Below are 14,510 nucleotides of genomic sequence, written 5' to 3' on the forward strand. Positions count from 1 at the left end.
TGTGTGTACACACATATATATGTACATTTATGAACACAAAACTAATAAATAAAAACAGCAAAAGACATAGGTATTCAACTTCCCATTTGTATAAAGTGACTTTTTATATACATACTGAGTCTTCACTCATTCCAGATAAAACAGCAGATAAGTTATACACTCTTCAGTAGTACATATGCGTCTTCTCCCCTCTCATTTTTAAAAATATGAATCACATTCTAGTGTGTGTGTGTGAGGTAGCTTATCTGTCTTGTGGCACACATGGAGTGTTTCTGACCATCACCTGTGAGCATCTTAGATCCATTGTATGCAAGAGTCTTTTAGAGCATTTCTAGATGCAGAACTGCTTGATCAGAGTGAATCCACATGAAACTTTGTGTATTGTTGCCTTTCCTCCATCAGCTATTCTATGTTCCATCGCCCATTGCCAAACTTTCAATCAAGCTGATAGGAAATGGCATTTGTGCCACATTCTAACATGTCTATGCTAGACAAGGACCAGCTTAAAGAGCCTAAGGCACATATGATGAAAGCGAGATGACTGCAAACCTTCACACGGTATTCTGAGCACTAGAGATGATGATGACAAGGCAGTGTGGGGATCCTGTGGGGCTTAGGCTCTGGCGCTGGGCTGACTCCCCTGTGCTATGATATAGATACCATGATTCCCTCTACATCCTTACACATTTTACAGCTGTCTACTTTCTTCTATTGTAGCTTCTAATGGTGTTCACTGTGCACAGCTGTTTTTACAGTATTTATTGCCGGGACTGAGGATATATCTCAGTAGTAGGACACTTGCCTAGCATGTACTAGGCCCTAAATTCAAGCCCTAGAATCACATATACAAAAAAATTATTTATTCCTTGCCTTATCCCCAAGTATTTTTTTATCAACTTTAAAGTCTAGTATTTTGACTCCCCTAAAGGTAAAGGAAATGAAACAAAATAAATAGGCCATCTGTGTGAGAGTATAAGTGACCTTTACAGTAAGTGTTGTGGCTGGAGTACAAATGAAGGGTGTGGCCTTACTGAAGTAGGTGTGGCCTTGCTGGAGGAAATGTGTCACTGTGGGGGCAGGTTTTGAAGTCCCAGTCAGTTGTCTCCTGCTGCTTTTGGATCAAGATGTAGAACTCTTAGCAACTCCAGCACCATGGCTGTCTGCACACTGCCATGCTTCCCACCATGGTGATAATGGACTGGGCCTCTAAAACTGTGAGCCAGCCCCAATTAAATGTTGTCCTTTGTAAGAGTTGCCATGGTCATAGTGCCTCTTCACAACAATAGAAATCCTAACGAAGACAGTAAGCGTTCAGATAATTATTTTTATTTAGAATCTCCAGAGTGGGCTTCATCTTTCTAACAAGAATAAAGAATAAAATTTACTTGCCCTTCTACTTCACACAGCCCATGAAAACTGAGCTAACATAGAACTCAGACAGCTCTGAACCTCTACGTAGCTTAGAGAGTTTACTAATTATAGCAGAACCCCTATCGAGACCTTAAAGACACCTCTTGTCCAAAAGGACAGAGTAGGAGACTTTCTAAAGTGCTTCCCCACAGTTCCTTTCATCTCATTGGCATCTCATTATTTACCCCAGACTGGCCTCAAGTTAATGATCCTCTTACCCCAGCCCAAGTGCTAGGATTGAGGCATGCACTATTATGGTCAGCTTCAAAAATTTTTATCTCCGAGTTTTAACCTAGAAAGGCCTATTACATAAGTACAGAAATACTCCCCCACAAACACATGTACACACCCAAAGACAACAACAAAAATATATTACCCATGGTTATCTTTGAGTGGAAGGACTACAGGTGATTTATATGTCATGGTTTTTTGTTTTTTTTTTTTTTTTTTTTGGTTCTTTTTTTTTCGGAGCTGGGGACAGAACCCAGGGCCTTGCGCTTCCTAGGCAAGCGCTCTACCACTGAGCTAAATCCCCAACCCCGATGGTTTTTTATTAGAATGAACAGATCCAACTTTTATAAGTTAGACAAGAGTACATGTCGCTATGTGTGTGTATGTAGCTATTAATAGACATAATCACAATATTTTAAAAATTGTCAGGGACGGCAATGTCCAGGAGAAAAGGAAGTCAGCAGAAATCTTCGTGGTAATGGGAGGACTCTCTGCTTCCTACTTTGGAACAGTGTCCACTGTTGAGGTAGAGAGCTGGGAAACCAAGCAAGGATTCAGAGACAAGGAAGCACTGACTAGAAGCAGGAACACAGCCTCAGCAGGCAGCGCTCTGGCACGAGAGGACGGTGCTGGAAATGAGCCCCTGAGCAGGTTATCTTTACCTTCTGAGCCTCCTCGCTTTGTTTCTCCTAAAATAAAGCTCATTAAAGTCAGTTCCTCCAACAGGTCTGCCCTCCCTCCGAATCATGGCTTCATAAGAAAACTGATTCTCACATAGTTTCACTTGCCAAATTCTCCTTGAACACTTAACCATGTTTTTCTGAGCAATGCCTGCCTCAGAAATCTGCCTCCTGAAGGGAACGCTCATCTCCCTTTAAGAGAGATCTCGGGAGAGTGCTGAAGTAGATTAAAGCTGTGCGCCCTTCAATCTCAGCACTCTAAGAGGCAGAGGCAGGCACATCTCTTAAGTTCAAGGCCAGCATGGTCTACATAGCCAGTTTCAGACCAGCCAGTACTGCATACATAGTGTCAAACAACAAATTTTTTAAAAAAGTAAATCATCCAGGGATAGTGGCATACATCTGTAATTCCAACACCTGGAAAAGTGAGAAGGAGGCTGGAGAGTCTGAGGCTAGCCTGGGCTACATACCAAAACCTAGTCTGAACAAATCTGGGCTATACAGTGAGAACCTATACAAATAAACAAGAAAAAACAACTACCAGGGCACAGCTAAGGTATAAAAAGTCTCACTGAAATAATGGTGATCAGGGGAATACACGGTACCCTAGTCATCAGCTGGGAGGTTCCCTGGAGCAAATGTAGACTCAAGCTACTCGGCTGTTTACCTATTGCACACAGGACACCTGCTCGGCTCGGTGCCAGATGCCTGTGGAGTTTGAAGATGCAAAACCACAGGTGGATGAGCAAGCTAAGTATGAGCTTGATAAACTCTGACGCAAGGGCCAAACTGGACCACTACTTGTTTTGGGGAATAAAGTTCTATTGGAACATACTTGTGAATACATGTACATACAATAGCAGCGATATTGAACATGGATGTCACATGTTGAACTTTAGTAAAAACAAAAGTATCCACATGCCATATCCAGAGACTATGACAACAGAGGTGACTCATATACCTGGGCAGGGATTTTTGGAAAAGTTTTATCTTGGCTTTATATAGTAAGTTAGATCCCAGAAGATGAGGCTTCTGATCAAGTTTCCCAAGGGATTCTGAGGCAGCTAAGCCGCTGTTGGGACATCTCTAGTCTATAGAATATACTGTAATCATCATTTTATCCCTGAATAGTAACAATGGGGATAAACAGTATATCTGGGTTATCCCAGTAGGCCTGCAGTGGGGGAGATAAAGGAAAAGGAGAGGAAAAACAAAAATAAAACTAGAGAGAGGAGACACACTCATAAGGCACATTTTGTGAAGAACAATGAAGGTCTAGGCTGTTGATCGTGACCAGGTCATTAGTAGATAGCCACAACAAATAATGAATGTAGCAATGGGAAATAAACAGTAACAGAAAAGGAGGACCCTGTGCAGGGCAAGACACAGCTCACCTGACTCTACATGGCTGTCTTAATTACTGTTCTATTGCTGTTAAGACACCATGACCATGGCAACTTGGGGGAGGGGAGCATTTCACTGAGGGCTTCCTTACAGTTTCAGAGTATTAATCCCTCATCATCATGGTTAGGAGCATGGTAGCAGGCAGGCAGGCAGACATGGTACTGGAGCAGTGGCTGAGAGCTCACATCTGATCCACAAGCTATAGGCAGAGAGAGCAAGACCCAGCCTGCTGTGGGCTTTTGAAACCTCTAAGCCCATTCCTCCAATTATACAACTCCTCTAACAAAGCCACACCCCCTAATCCTTCCTATATAGTCCATCAACTGGGAACCGAACATTTAAATATATTATTGGGACCTATGGAGGCCATTTTCATTCAAACCACCTTACAGGTCAAACATATTGCTAACTGCATATTATTTCCCAGCTGAAGAGTGATGACCCAAATAAGAAAGAATCTGTTCTGGATAGTGTCCAGTAGACAAGAAAGTTGGGCTTCAGAATTAGTTGACCTCAATCCAAGACTCACTAGCACATCTCTTGGTGCTTTTCAAATGCACGAATTTTAACCTGTTTTGAAAAGCAACGCCTCACTATGTAGCCCAGCCTAGCCTGGCCTTGCTGGGATTGCATGTATGCACCACCTACCTGTTTGGCTCCAAATAGCACTTTAAAATGCTTCTGTCAGACCAAAATGAATAACATACTAAAACACACACAAAGGAGCAAATTAAACCGTCTTAAACTCCACTAAGAACATACACATTCGTTACATGGCATAACAGAAATTTTCTTTTGATTCTATCAAAAGAATACATTTAGCTTCTTTTGAGCTATAAGAATCTCACCATTATCATTATTAAGATAGATAATTGGTATTTTTTTCTTTTTGTTTTCTTTTTTCTTAAAGAGAAGATCTTACTATGAGCTCAGGCTGCCCTTGAACTACAGATTCTCCTGCCTCTGCCTGGCAGAAGCTGGGGTTACAGGCATGAAACAGCACCCCAAATTCAATCATTGTTTTTGAATCAACTTATTGCAAAACATTTAGTAAAACAGATCTAGGGGTGATGAATACATGAAACTCTGTTGGAGGATTTCCAGGTCTCTTCCCAAAGAGACAAATATCTGCTGCACAGACACTGTGAAGTGGGATCCTATGTAAGACTACTCCACTCCTCAACGTGCCCTGACCTGGGCCTGCCTCAGCCCAGTGACTTTACCTTCTCTTGTTCAGCATGCAATATTCTTGCCTGTGTGTTTTCTGTGGCTGTTTGAAGCGAGTTGTTCCTCTTCTCCATCATTAGGTTACTCTGCTCAACATACCTGAGACAGAAATAAGGCAAAGAAGACATTCATGAAGCACTGAATGCTTCGCGGGACAAGGCCCTCAGTTCTCACAACACTGCTCTCACGTCTTCATCAGGAACAGTTAAGGGAGCTGGAAAGAGGCTCCTAGGTTAAGGGCCTTTGACGTTTCTGCAGAGGACCTGGTTTTAGTTTCTAGCATCTGCATGGTGCTCACAAACATCTGTAACTCCAGTTCCAGGGGATCCAGCTCCTTCTCCAAGGGCACTATACAGATATCAAGACAAATATCCATTTTTTTTTTAATTTTTAAAGGCCAAACAACAATGTAAAATCACATTGCTTTCCTGAGATCTGCAGAAATTAACCAAGCTATCTGCAGTGACCAAGGAAGGAGGTAGCAACCTAGGCCACAAATGACTCTCTCTGCCTAAGGAAGGGAGACATTCACAGGGTGCACGCTAATGGGAGATGGGGAAAGAAGAAAAGAAGTTACTCGTCCAGTCCATCCATGAGAGAGACAAAAACACTGGACAAGAGAAACAGGAAAAAGTAACTTTTCCAAGTGAAACAATGAATTGAGCCTAGTTCTGTTTACCTTTCTGCCTTTCCCAAACCCCAGAAGGATCCACTAAGAGCTATAAAATGTGCTTTATCAAATCGATGAGTCCCTGTTTGAGTTAAGGTTGATAACATAGCCCACACAGAAAAGAGAAGAGAGGACACAATTTTCTACCTAATACCATTTTCAGAGAAAGCTAGGCCTGCAGACGTAAAGAAAATATCCGAGGCATATAATAAAGGAAGTGCAGGGCTGAAAGTCAATCACAAGTGAGTCTCATACCAACCCCAGCCACCTGAGCCTTTTCCACTGAGGGTAAAAGTAATTCACACAATGGGCAGAAACAGAAATGGTTGAAATACATGGGCTGGGGAACGGGTTGTAGCTCAGTATTCCATACTCAGTATGTGCAAGGTGCTCAGGTTCAAAAAACAAAACAAAGTGTAGAGAGGAGAATCGTAATTAATATACTGCTCTCAACAACATGTATTATGGTGGGCAAACGGACATTAAACTCTTGATCCACCCTCCCCAGGCCTTTCCTGGTCGCTCCATTACCTCTGGTTTCGTTCAATGAGGTCACTGATCTTGTCATTCTGCTCTTCTATCCGACTGCTTTTCTCAAGGAGCTCCTGTTTCAGTCTCTCATTTTCCTAAATCCAAATATACAACATACAAACTAAGTGTCTTAAAAGTGCCCAGTGAGTCGGTAAGCATCTAGAAAGTTCCATTTCCTTTCCACTCTCTGCTTCAGCTATAGCTGGAGGTGACCAGCCACCTGTTCTGCTGTGGCGTCTTCCCTGCCATGACAACTGGGTCCCCAAACTGTACAGCAAGACAGTTTGAACCTACAGATGGCCTTATGAACAAACATAAAACTTATGTTCCCAGAGATGCAACTGTTAAGGTAACAAACCAATTATACCTGCCAGGTTATAATCACTGGGCTGGACAGGCTGAGGATCAAGATGCTCATAAAACGAAAGGAGAGCTTAAACTAGGCCTCAAAAGCAATGCTTCTTTTTTGACTACATGGAGTATAAGTCATACTGCTATGTAGCACATAGAATATAGTATAATATAGCAAACAGAGTAGTTAGTATACATAGTATATAGTATAATACAGATGCTTGTGGCTCCAATGTGAAATGTCGCCCACAGGCTCATGTGTTTGAATACTTGATCCCCAGCTTGGGGTGGACTGGAGGAAGGGTCCAATTAGGAGAAGTGGGCCACTGAGGGTATCCCTAGCCGGGTCCCACTCCCTGTTGGCTCTCTGCTCAATGAGACCAGTTGCATGCTCTCAAACCAGGAAGCAAAAGAAACCTTGCCTCCGTAAGTTGTTTCTTATCAGGTATTTGGTCACAGTGACAAGGAAAATAACTAAAATGAAAGTATAAGCCACAGAACCAAATTAAGCCATAATGGTTTTTCCAACTCTAGGAGTGAACACATGCTATTTCTGGGGGTGAGGACAGATGTTGGAGGGTAGCACATCTGAGGAGGGTGCATGAACAAGCCCTCCAGGCTGGGTCGCCTTCTGCCTCATCCTCACCTGGATGATTCGCTGGATGTTGTTCATAATCATGCTTGTTTCCATTGTGACCGACATGCTAGGGAGAAGCATGGAATTGCCAGTGCTATGCTTCTGTAACTCTTCGACCTGCAGAAGGGAAGTTCCCCTGTGAACATGTGTAAGTGGAGAATACAATTCACCCACAACCAATCCCGTTTTTGAGAGAGCCAATACATTTCTGAAACAATATCTAAATGTAAACTTACTTTCTCTGCTAAATTAATCCCTAAGTAAGGATGATAACTCTTCTAGGGGATGGCCAAGGACTGTGAATATGGGAAGCCAAGGAAGAGTGTTCTTATAGCTTTGGCTGTTCCCATTACATCCCACTTATTGCCCACGTCCTATACCCCCTTTAACATTTTAATTTATTACATCTTTAAAATTAAAAAACGTGTTTCTAGACTTATTTATTATATTTTTTGTGTCTTGAGTGTTTAACCTACATGAGCCATGTGCATCAGAGATGAGAAGATATCGGGACCCCAAAACTGAGTTAGGAATGACTGTGAGCCACCATGTGAGTGTTGGGAACTGAACCTGGTCCTCTGCAAGAGCAGTCAGTGCCCTTAACCACTGAACTGTTACTCTAGCCTGTTATTAGTTCTGTATTAAAATTTCATACATCTTCTTTTCTTTCTTTCTTTTATTTATTTTATGTGTGAGTACACTGTAGCTGTCTTCAGACACACCAGAAGAGGGCATCAGATCCCATTACAGATGGTTGCAAGCCGCCATGTGGTTGCTGGGAATTGAACGCAGAATCTTTGGAAGAGCAGTCAGTGCTCTTAACTGCTGAGCCATCTCTCCAGCCCAATTTCATACATCTAAACAATGTGTCTCTACTGTGTCTGTCTATTATCATGTGCACATATGTATGTGTGAGTATGGACATGTATGTATACCTGTGCATGGCACATGAACGGGAGTCAGAGTATAATGAGCAGGAACTTGTTCTCTCTTTTCTTGATAAATTTTAGGAATCAAACTCAGACCACTGGGCATGTCCAGTAAGTGCTTTTACCTACTGAGCCATCCCTGGCCCATCAGGCCCATTTTCAACAGAGCCTCAGCTCTGACTCAGTCACCTTAGTCATGAGATGATCCATTTTATCAGCCACTTTGTTGACTGCCATTCGAATTTCAGTGTTGTGTTGCCGGGCTTCGGTCATCAGAAAGGACATCATATCACCTGATCCTAAACAGACATGAAAAGGAACTTAGAAGCCTGGAAAGAGAAAACTACGTATGGAAAAGTCAAGGGCAGTTTTAGCAGAGGAAAGACGGGGCCACGTATGAGCAAACACCATAGGTGATTTCACACTGTGAGGAGAAGGCATAGAACAAGCAATAGAGAGAAAAGAGCTCCCAAACTAATAATAACTAAGTTATATTTCTGCAAAATGCTTCAAGAGCTAGAATCTGGCTCAAAAGCACACTGGCTCAAGTGTATCCACTTTGGACGACTATAATCCTGCATTTACATTGTTTCCCATTCATCCAACCGCATGCCAGGCATTGCACAGGCACCGAGAGTACAGTGATGAATAAAATACGGTTCTGGATCTTAGTGGGCTATAGTTGGGAAACTGACACAAGCAAATCATTACAACACAGTGTGTTAAATGCAGGATGGGCATAGTGGCACGTGATTATAACTCACAAGACAAGAAGATTCAGAGTTCAAGATCAGCCTGGGCTACATGACATGCTGTCTTAAAAACAATTTTTTGAAGGAAGTCATTTCAAGTGTAGAAAAAAGACCATGTACAAGGTACAAAAGTAGCACCTTAAAAATGATGTTGACCTTTGGCGATGAATACATGCAGTGTGTCTATGGGAGCAGTGGATGGAGAGGCGGTGAGCCAAAGAAAATATCTAGTTGGAGTGATGTCAGAATGTTTCAAAGATGGAAAAGGGACAGGGCCCCAGACAAAGGCGGCATTCAGGAAGCCCTTCCCACTGCAGAAATGCAGCTTAGGCTGTTGGGTGTACTTGTTCCTCTTCTCTATCCTGATGCCAAAGCGATTACCAAGCAAAAGACAGGCTGCACACCACAGCAGGAAACCAACACATCCATCAACATTGCTCTTGCCTTGTTTACAAAAGACACCTACACTTGCCCAAGTGCACAAAATACACACAAAGTTACCCACGCACTGTGAGAGACGCTGTCCTACTGGCAGAAGTTTCATGACAGAGAGGACATTTTATCCTACTTTGTCATGCTTGACATTTTTACTACAGTGAATTACTTTCATAATTTACAATTTTTTAATAAAACGGTTTTTATCAGAGTCACTCACCACCCACAGCAGTGCCTGCTTCCCCCAATGCCCTCCAGTGTTTGCTCTTTCACTGTCTGCTATGAGCTCTTGTTACTCTGACAGCAGAATCTAAAGGGATGGCTGGAGAGCATGGAAGGAAAAACACCCAGAACAAAGGCACAAAGGGCCTTTGGGAGAGATATAAATGTTCTAAAAATGGGTTGTTGTGACAAATGCATAATTCTGAACATTTCCTTAAAAAAAAATCCTGGGGTCTGGGAAGATGTTCTGCTGGTAAAACTAGTTGTTCCATAAGCTCGAGGACCCAAATGTGAATCCTTAGCACCCATATAAAAACAATAACTTAAAAGTTGAGCATGGTTTTTACATAAGCCCAGCACTGGGGGTGGACAAAGGTGAATCTGGAAAGCTCCTGCCTAGCTGGTCTATCCCAAATGGCAGATTTCGGGTTTACTGAGAGACCTAGTCTCAAAACAATATGCTGCAGAACAATAGAGGGAGACATCCAATGTACGTGTGCACAGGTATGCATAACTGCACATTTATATGTATGCACACATACACACATATACAACATGTAATATATATATATTATATATATGCTTTCTTTGTATTACATATTTGAATAAATCATATGGTATATAAATTACATCTCAATCAAACTGTTGAAACAAACAAACAATGAAAAGAAAGGGTGGAGAGCTGCTAGAGAAAAATTAAAACAGAATGGGAGGAAGAAGAGAGCCCGCAAGCGCAGAAGATGAAAAACCGGAGGAGGAAGTTATTCTCTACCTTGAAAGTGGGGAGCCTGGGACAATGGCGCTGGGTACAAGGGCCGAGCAGGCTGCAGCTGGGAAGAAACTGAGGATGTCTGGGGGTATGTGTAGGCTTGCACTCCTGCATAGGGCTGAGAAAGTGACAGGTTACTTACTTGGTTTCCTGTGATAGAACAAAGCACATGAACCAGGGAGGGAGTTACTAAAGCTGGAGATGACAAGATCACAGTCAGGCAACTGTCTATGGGATGTGACAGTACCTGGTCACCCCAGTCCTACCCAAAACCTGAGGAACAGGATCTTGAATTGCTACCCAGTCCTCTGGCAATATGATTTAATGACATGGGAATTGATTTCCTACTATCAGGCCTATTTTTAAGGAAAACTTAAAACTAAGCACATCCTGTTTAGTTTCCTTTTAAAGGAAAGAAAAAACTATTTTTTCAAAATTCCAAACTAAGCCAGCCAGTTTCTGAGATTCTTCATAATGCTTCTCCCATAGGTTCTTTTTAATTTAATTGTTTTTTCCCAATCTGTGTGTACGTGTGTATGTATCTATGTAAGGACAAGTATGGGGGTTTCTAATCCACCCACTATGCTGGGTTCTTAACAGCTGAGCCATCTACTGCTCAACCTCCAGATTCTGTTTTGTGTATGGTTTCAAACACGGTTTCATGTAGCTCAGGCTGGCTTTAAAATCACCACATAGCTGAGGATACCCTTGCATTCCTGATCCTCCTGCTTCCAGCTCCTTTATGCTGGGATAACAGACATACGCCATCACTCACTAGATCCTGATACTATCTGGGTGACCAGAAGCTCTCATTTTTCTGAACTGTGTTTCGCAACTGTGAAAGGAAGATGAAAGCTTTGGGAATTTGCTAAATGAGCTAAAGGTGGTCCAAGCAAAGTCTCTAACAACTGCCAAAGTAAGTGCCCAGCGCAAGGCAAATGCACAGTAAACATCAGCTATCATTTTAAGAAGTCACTCGTTCCCCATAGGAAGACTATGGGGACAACATAACAACCCAAACATTAATTATTTAAAAAAATTCTTTGTCTGTGGCAGAAGGATATTCCATCCCTCTGTGGGAGACTTTTTACAGGTTTGATTCTCCTTATCCCAGTAGAGCAAAGCTTGCCCACCATGGCTCCCACATCTCCATTCGGAATCACTTCCAGGGTGGGTAGGGCAGGAGAGGCAGCTCTCACTATCTTATGTGCACCAATGGGAACTTTCCCATGTGCCAGGCCCAGGCCTTTAATAAGAAATTTGCTTATTCTTGCACTTAATCTTCACAAAAACTTGTACACATAAAACTTTGTGTGGTTTTAGGGAGAAGAAAGCAGTAATTTAGGAGAGGGGAAATGACGAGCATTGATTTGGGGAACTGCTGCTGTGTAAAAAGGAGAGGGATCTTCTATGTTCATACAAGAAGAACATAAATCTTATCTCATGGTTGAAAGAGTTTTAAAATAATATTTTTACCTGAGGACTAGATGTGGTGGTGCACATCTTTAATCCCAGTTCTCAGGAGGCAAGATGCAAGCAGATCTCTGAGAGTTTGAGGCCAGCCTGATTTTGTGTGTGTGTGTGTGTGTGTGTGTGTGTGTGTGTGTGTGTATAGAGAGAGGGGAAAGAGGGGGTGTGTATATCAGATCAGCCAAGATGACATAGTGAGACCGTCTCTCAAAATAACAAATTAATTACTTAATTAATTAATTAAAACATAGTTACCTGGAAGTTCTGAGCATTTCCAGATACAGCTGAGTGAGAATCAAGGGATACAGCTGGCATCAAGGCAGCAGAGGCCGTCTGGAGCCCAGAAACAGCTGGCTGAGGTGCTAAGACAAATCAAGATATTTTTACTATTACCCACCCTTGCTTGCTTTCTCATGCAAAAACACAACTCTTACCTCAAAGGAGATAGATTATTTATTTTGGAGCCAAATATATGTGAGCATGTCCTGGGAACACAGATTCAGGTGACTCCCAATCCCATGTTCCTACATAGTTAACAGTCTCATTAAGTTCTTACAAGCCTAGACACTTTCTTTTCTCTTTTTTTTTATTGGATATTTTTTTTATTTACATTTCAAATGTTATCCCCTTTCCCAGTTTCCTATCCATAAACCCCCTATTCCATTCCCCCTCCCCCTTCTTCTATGAGGGTGTTGTCTCACCCATCCACCCACCCAGCCTAGACACTTTAAATAGAGTGGTTTAAAAACATCATGGAGGCATGTTCCAGAAAGTGAGATCTGGTTAAGGCCTCAGATACTGTCTGATCACATTCTTAGCTTTTGGTTGGTAGAGGCTAGTACTCTGTACATTCCAAAGGATTTACCTAATAAATCTGACAGAGATGTTAGGTCACATACAGAGAAGGGCAGTAAATGGCTACTAAGTGCTGCAGGATGTTTGATCACACTATGAACCCTAAGATTGTGTCATTTACTAGAGAAATCTGTTTTTAGTTGTGGTATGGCCCAGTCTTAGCATACACCTTTAATCTTTCTGCTTGAATACTGTAAACAGGGTTAAATAAAGACAACTATGGTTAAGAACAGGTCAAGAGGCAGAGCAAGCAACCAGTTGGCAGGAAGTGAACAAAGGACTAGAAAAAAACTGAGAGAGTAAGAGGGAGTCAGGAGGACGGATAGAGAGATACATAGAAAGTAGATGGGAGGGATATTCAGTTTAAAGGAGATCTTTTGAGATGGGGAGAGGGGGCATTACTTCTGAGGCTAGCCTGAGTAGGAAGGTCAGCTGGGTGCTCTCTCTGCCTCTGAGTGAGCAGGCTTTCACCCAAGCATCTGGCTGCCAAGTCTTCATTGGTGAAATCAAACAATTAAAACTTTGTTAAACAAACAACTAAGGATGCTAAAGATAGCCCAAGATAAATGACCACTGGTCTGAACCTGCTGGATCCTTGCCTCTGCACAATCTTTGGCTTTCTCATTAGCTAGCCACCCTTGCACAAGGTTCAGTGTCAGGTGGGGCTCTTTCCAGGAACTTTCCTTCACACTCGTAAGACTGGACTAGCACCCAACATTCCCATGCTTTAAACCAGACCACTTTCCTCACTTAATCTCCCAAAGCAGCCCATGGGCATCCCAGCAAAGGTGGGAACAGTGTTCTCTTATTCATCTGACTCAGATCCCATCAGCTGACACGAATGCAAAATAATACATAGGAGATGACTCAACAGCTGAGCGCAGACTTCCAAAAGGGGCAAAGCAACACAGCAGACATTGCAACACACAGGCTGAATATATCTGAGTCTCAAAGTGTTCTACTCGGAGACAAACTGACAAGTCTTAGTGCCAAACCCAGGCCCCAGCACTAACAATGCTAGTTAATAATCTAAGGAACACAGATGAAAACTGACTCAACTCAAGGGCCAAGCTTTAGTGAAGTTCCTTTCTTACCCTGTGAGGCCATCTGTGGTAATACCGGATGAGATGGCTGAAGAGAGGGTTGGACAGATGGTGTCACAAGGGACGGCCCAGCTCCTCGAAGAAGAGTTGCATCCTGAAAGAAGTACAAGGGTTGATCATTATGTGTAGGCCTTTAGCTGAAGACGGAGGCTGCCTGTCTCTAACTCGGCTCACAACACAGGATTTCTAATCAAGAAAGAGGAAGGAAAGGCGGGCAGAAAGACAGTAGTTAGGGATATGAGTTGTATAAAGGACTCGATTATGCAAGAGTAAGAGCTCTTCTTCCTATAAATCATATCAAATAATTAGTTATTTTCTACAGTGTTCTGTCAGTGTCTTATTACTTCAGGCAGCTAAACTGACAGTTCTACAGACTGCACCATCAGCTACCCCACTGATCAGCAACAACCCAGCCTCCCTCCCTCTTCTGCCAAGCAGTTTCAAACCTCAGAACACCCACAGAAAACTGGACAGAGCAGGAGTCACCGCCCCTCACTAGCACGCTGCCTTTGGTGATGTCTGACTAGGATGCGTGTCCTAATCCTTTTGTTGGTGGTGGTGGTTGAGACAGGTTTCTCTATGCAGCATGACTGTCCTGAAACTTGCTATGTGGACTAGTTGGCCTCAAACTCCGAGATGCTCCTGTCTCTGCCTTAATTGAAAGTCATGAGATAAAAGGTGTGTCACCACACCTGGCTGTTTGATCTCATTCTTAAAATATTTTTAAAAATTCATAAAACCAAAGCTGCCTGTCTTCCTGCTTCATGCAAGGCCAAAATGTCTTGAAGCAGGAGTCATGTGACTGTAATTCACTGTGCTGTGGCTCACGGGCTG

At 42.6% G+C, this 14,510-nt stretch overlaps 1 protein-coding gene and 1 long non-coding RNA gene across 8 annotated transcripts in view; one reads left to right on the forward strand and one right to left on the reverse strand.

Annotated features, from left to right (window-relative positions):
* Fkbp15 (FKBP prolyl isomerase family member 15) overlaps positions 1–14,510 on the reverse strand; it is a 64,059-nt gene that overhangs the window by 13,722 nt on the left and 35,827 nt on the right. For 5 of the 7 annotated variants that reach the window (NM_001427372.1, XM_087549733.1, XM_087549731.1 and 2 more), the window contains 7 exon segments: positions 4,949–5,051; positions 6,154–6,248; positions 7,151–7,258; positions 8,260–8,369; positions 10,252–10,366; positions 11,974–12,080; positions 13,668–13,770. In NM_001427372.1, coding sequence (NP_001414301.1) covers positions 4,949–5,051; positions 6,154–6,248; positions 7,151–7,258; positions 8,260–8,369; positions 10,252–10,366; positions 11,974–12,080; positions 13,668–13,770 — 741 coding nt within the window. 7 annotated transcript variants of the gene reach the window in all.
* LOC148005840 (uncharacterized) overlaps positions 1–14,510 on the forward strand; it is a 30,176-nt gene that overhangs the window by 11,750 nt on the left and 3,916 nt on the right. The window lies entirely within an intron of this gene.

The sequence above is a fragment of the Rattus norvegicus genome, chromosome 5 (assembly GCF_021556685.1).
Source record: "Rattus norvegicus strain SHRSP/BbbUtx chromosome 5, alternate assembly SHRSP_T2T, whole genome shotgun sequence".
NCBI lineage: Eukaryota > Metazoa > Chordata > Mammalia > Rodentia > Muridae > Rattus > Rattus norvegicus.